The 5908-nt window shown below is 31.3% G+C and overlaps 1 protein-coding gene across 1 annotated transcript; it reads right to left on the minus strand.

Annotated features, from left to right (window-relative positions):
• Positions 1–4795: 4795 nt before the first annotated feature.
• Positions 4796–5687, minus strand: LOC130983155 (cyclin-dependent protein kinase inhibitor SMR6). Its single transcript, XM_057907341.1, has one exon. The coding sequence runs from the start codon at positions 5373–5375 to the stop codon at positions 5049–5051; it is 327 nt and encodes a 108-aa protein (XP_057763324.1). The 5' UTR covers positions 5376–5687; the 3' UTR covers positions 4796–5048.
• Between the last annotated feature and the right edge of the window lie 221 nt (positions 5688–5908).

A 5908-nucleotide genomic window follows, 5' to 3' on the forward strand; every position in this document is an offset into this window, starting at 1 on the left:
CATTGACCATTATCCTAAAGCCATAGTTAACTATGATATATGTTAAGGAGTTAAAAAAAATAAATACAAACTAAAAAATTTTAATATGGAAAAAACATGCGAGTTTTGTTGAAAATAGAATTTTTTTAGTGTATATACAAATAGGTGGATGCATGTAACGTGATGGACACGTGTTCAAATCAGAAGTAACACGTATTATGCGTGTTGTTCACGTGGCGATCATCCAGACAACACACATCCTATATATTGGACACGTGTCAAACGCTAGTTGAATGGCATTGCAATACGTAACCTGTAAGATAAGTTCTTTACCTATAAAAATCAAAATTCGTTACCATTTTACTTCATTGCGAGAAATATGTTTTATTTCTGCACTATTGGTGTGATGGAAAGCACTACAAATATAGTGGTTTACCACAACAGTGAGGTTATATGAAATATATATAAGGGGATGAGTTTTGCGTGTGAGAATATATTTTTATTTGCGTTTCTGTGCACTATAACGTTCCCGGAATTATAATACGGGCTCTGCCAGAGTATAGAGAGTGATATTTTAAAGAGGTTGAGCAACATTCTCTACAGGAGTTCAGTTGTTGTTTGTCGGCTTGATACAGTTTGAGGCTATGTCAATCGTTGACGAAACAAATATTCAGTAGATGTTTCATATTCACCAGCAAATTCAAGTGCAACATCCAATGATTGAGTTGTATTTTGAGTTTGAACTTATAACTGCGGATGAGGTTCAACATGACCCAGATGTGTAAGATAACAGAGCTAAAACGTACGAAGGAATGAACAATAATAGTGATGATGAGGAGTTCGAAATTATGTACGAGCCGGTGACGAGGACAAGGACGGCGATAGGGGAGGTGAGACAGTCAGAAAAACTTTAGTAGTTCCACCCGCAGTTAGTTAACCGATGGACATTCCATCTTTTATGCGTAGCTTGGATCTTGACGCCATGTATGTACCGGAGTTCCCCAAATATGCGAACATATACATACGTGACCAGTGGGTAGTATATTTCCTTAATTTTGTTTTGACGGATCGATGAGTGACAATTTATTTTTTTTATAGGTGTTGCTAATTTTAAGAAAGGGAAGTTCAAGATCAAAATGAAATACAGTTCTAGAAATCAGTCATTGCGGTAATTCAAAATTACATTATCTTTAGAGGAGTCGATTATGTTATTTATGAATCCGAGCCACAGAAAAAAAATAAAAATTCAAAAATAAAATAAAAAATAACTACATAAAGTTCAAAATATAATACAAAAATAATTAATAAACTAAAATAAAAATAATTGCAGATAATTTGTATTAGTATTAATATTATTTATTAAAATTAATAAAATATAAATTATAATAAAATAAAAATAACATTAACACAAAAATTAAAAATAATTATATAAAATTTAAAAGATTGCTTTTTAATATTTATGTTATTTATTAATATTAATAACTACCAACTAGTACAAAATACAAATATTATAACATAAAATAAAATAAAACATAATTAACAAAAATTCTAAAGAAATGATTTATATTATTTATTAATTTAAAAAAATTATATGATAAATTATCTCATTTACTAATTTTAGTAAAAATAATTTTTAACATAAACGGAAATAAAAATATAATATCGGAAGTTCTAAAAAAAATTATCAATATTTTTATTATTTTTTAACTTTAATAATTACAGATTAACAAGTTAAATTACAATAATTTATAACAAAAAAGAACTAATAACAAAAAATATTTAAAATTATTAATATTATCACAAAAAAATAAACAATAAATATTCAAATTATCTAATTCACTATAACTGTTAATAATAATATCAACTAAAATAATCACATTAAAAATAATACATTTCAAATACTAAGTTTTAAATTAACAAAAATAATAAACTTACATAATTAAATTTTCCCAAATAGTTAATAATGGGGTTAAGTATGATTTTGGTCCCCAACGTATAGGCCAAAAATCGATTTCGTCCTCAACTTATTTTTTGCTACAAAATGGTCCCCAAAATTTCAGTTTGTTTTAAAATCGTTCTTTTATCAATTTTATTTTTTATTACCAAATTATCTTTCATTAAAAAATTATAAAATAAAATAAAAAAGAAAAAAAGAAAGGCATCAGAGGGAGAAAGAGAATCGGGGAGAGGGGAGTGAGAAAGAGAAGGGTGGGGGGGGGGGAAGAAAGAGAATCCGGGGAATAGGGGAGGGAAGGCCACACCGCCGCACCTTTGCACCGCCGCTCGGAAGAGAAAACAGAGAGCAAGAGAGGAGAAAGTTAAGGGAGAAGAGAGAAATCGGAAGCTAAGAAAGAAAGCTAAGGGCCACCGCCGCTGCTCCTCACCGTCGTTGCCGCCGCTCCTGCTCCTCGCCGCTCGCACTGCTACCTGCGTCCTTGCCGCTGCTCCACGACCCTCACCGCCCGCCGCTTCTTCTTCTTCTTCTTCTGTAAACTGGATTTTTAGTTTTGAATTTTGTTGATGGTTCTGAGTTTTGATTGTTCTGATTTTCTGATGGTTGATGGTTCTTCTAATTTTCAATTTTGTTGATGGTTCTTCTTTTGATGATGATGATAATGGAGTTTTGGTTTAACTTTGACTTCTGGTTGATTTTGTTGTTCTGATGATGATGATGATGACCATGATGATAATGGTGGTGGTGGTGGTGGTGGTGGGTTCTGGTTCAGTTTGGACTTCTCGTTGATTTTGGTTGATTTTGGGAGAAGTTCTGATGATGATGATGATGGTGATGACCATGATGATAATGGTGGTGGTGGTGGTGGGTTCTAGGTTTAGGCTTTTGTTCTGCTTGTTTCTACTGAGTTTGGTTGATTTTGGGGTGAAAGGGGAAGGGTATTTTCGTCCGAATGACGATTTTAAAACAAACTGAAACTTTGAGGACCATTTTGTAGCGAAAAAAGTTGGGGACAAAATTGATTATTTACCTCTACATTGGGGATCAAAATCATACTTAACCCTTAATAATGTGTTCTACTATATCTGTATAAACTCGTATCATTTTTACTAAATACACTACTTACTCTCATTCTTACCAAAAATCATCTTCTTCTACTCTCATATTCTCTCAATAACCTTTTGTAAAATGTGAAATCTGAAAGAAACCAATGAAGCCTCAACCAAGCATGCAAATGAGTTCCTCCCTCCCCTTTAAAGGCTGGTATCCATTAATACAAGCCAATTTTTTCAGCATGCTTTTCGGGTACATGAAGACCAGCTAGACAAGTGATCAATACGCAGGGTGTATGTTGTCCGTTGCACGATATGTGGCAGGAATTTTTTCTAAAGGTGCCTTGAAACTTCTAACACGCAGGCTGCGTGTTACGTGATGCACAACACGTGGTAAGAAATCACTACTAAAAGTGTCTCGAAACCATGTGAAAAATTTCTGCTCTTTCTGCAACATGCAGAGTGCGTGTTGCCTTCTGCTTGGCACGTGACGAATTTTTGTTGGAATTTTTTTTTTAAAATGCTTCGAAATTCTGCGCAAAATTTCTGCAAATTCAACACGTATAGTGCGTATTGAGTGAGTATTTTTGCAACTTCACATTTCTACAAAACACTCCAAATAATAATATTCAACAAAAATATCACATATTTATTCATATAAAAAATAATTTTTGACTAATTTATTATATTTAATATTTATTTTAATTTTAATAATAATTAATAAATATTAAATAAAATAAATTTTAATTATTTTTTATTTTTTTATTTCTAAACATTTCTAATATTGTATACAGAGAGAAAGAGAGGGAGAATAATTGTTACAACAATTAACCAAAAAGAATTAACTAAAAACATATAGAATTTGTCTTATTTAGTATTTAATACTAAAGAGTTAATTATTAAAATGGTACTCGAAAGTTCGTATCGCTGACAAAATGAACACCAAAAGACGCTAATGACAAATAAATTGTTGAAAGATTTAAAAACACAAAAAAATAGATATTAAATATATATTCTAAAAAACGATTTAAAAATTAAAATTTGATGCAAATTTTTGTAATTATTATTGAAAAAAATATTTTTTTCATTCTTAAAATTTGATAATTTTTTTAAAATATTTTTTTTATGGATAACCATATTTTTTAAAAAATAAAAAAATTTAAAAATTAAATTTTACTCCAAATTTGTGTGTACTTTTTAAATATTTATTCAAATATTGTCACAAAAATTAAAATATAATAAATAATCTATTTACTAACTATAAAAATTTTTTGGTTACTTACAAAAAATATAACATATATATATATATTATATTTTTAATTCGTTCAGCTATTTTGTCTATACCATATTTTAAAAACTTTTTATCAACGATTAAATCTTTTATGTATACCCAATATTAAATAAGATAAATTTTAACCCTTTTTTAATCTTCGGATAACAAAAATATATCGAAACCAACGTAAACATGAAAAATGAGAAAATGGGAAAAACAAAAAATTAGAATAGAATAGAATGCTCATGAGACAAGCCCCCTCGGCTAGTTTTATTTAACACTGTAAATAGGAAAGCACAAAAATCAAGAACAACACCATTGGCTCTTAAACTTTCATACACGCAAGGAGAAATAGTAATAATATTCGATGCTCTTCATTTCACCGACAAAATCTACTACCATAACTAATGCTTGCTTCATGCTTATTAGAAGACTCAAAATATATAATAATTAATTAAAAAATATAAGAAACTTCTCATTAAATCAAAACAGAAATTAAACTAACTAAAACTACATAGCACCTAAATACCTAATCAAATTAAGCAAATAAACCAAGGAAACAAAAAAAAAAACTAAACCCTAAAAAAGACTACAAGTTTTCACTCTATACAGAAATTCAGCATTCAGATTTCATAGCCAAATTACAAAAAACACATGAAAGAAAAAAACATAGCATAACTCCTTTTAAACTCAATCCATCAGCTTCATTGGTGGCACTTTTTTTTCTTCATACCATTTGGTAAATCTTTGTAGTAGTTGTTGTTGTTAGTTGAATGAGCATCGAAAATTTTCATTTAGCTTTCTCAACTTTGCACTTGAACACTGTTTCCAAATCAGGAGGGTTGAAGAACTCTCTAACGCCATTGAAGCTGCTATTGTGACACCTTGAAGGCCGTCGCTTCCGTGGCGGCGGAGGCGGCGCCAACTTCTTCGGTATCCTCGATTCCTTGGCCGTCGGTGTCGTCGAAAACTCAAACTCCACCTCCTCCTCTTCTTCTTGGTGTCTCTCTTTTACCTTCGTGTTTATTGGTTTCAAAGAACGAACAGAGAATCCCGCAATTACCCACTTCTTCGCTTCCGATTCAGCGTCTCCTTGCGTCTTCTTCGAAAACCCCATTGAGATTCAATCACCCTTTTGGCTAAAGTTTTCAGCTTTGAATTCGATTTTTGCCGAACCACAAGAAAGAAAGAATGGGTGTTGATCAGAACCAAAGGGGAAAAGAAAAAAAAAAACAGAGGGACAATAACAAGAACAAGAAAAAAAGATGGATTTTTTAATGGAGATAAGAAGAGAGGGATGCAAAGGGTGTTTGAAAAGAAAGGATTTTGGGTGGAATCAGAACAAGTTAGGAAGAAAAATTTTCTGGGTGCCTAAGGAGAATAAGAGAAAAGGGTTTCTCTTTGTAAGAGAGAGAGAGAGAATAGAAGATTTGAGTTATGAAAAATGGAATAAGAAAGAAAGAATGAGGAGCAAAATAAATAAAAAGGGTCGAGTTTTCTCGTGGGGAAAACGAAAATCAGAAAGCAAAAAATTTTCTCAGAAAGAAAGTTGAAGAAAGGTTGGGAATATGAGAGAGAGAAAGTGTACTGCCCGGGCTTTTACGGGCAGCCAGAGAGAAGGCAAATTTTTGGCGCCAAAATTTCATTAGT

The sequence above is a fragment of the Arachis stenosperma genome, chromosome 5, assembly GCF_014773155.1.
Source record: "Arachis stenosperma cultivar V10309 chromosome 5, arast.V10309.gnm1.PFL2, whole genome shotgun sequence".
Taxonomy (NCBI): domain Eukaryota; kingdom Viridiplantae; phylum Streptophyta; class Magnoliopsida; order Fabales; family Fabaceae; genus Arachis; species Arachis stenosperma.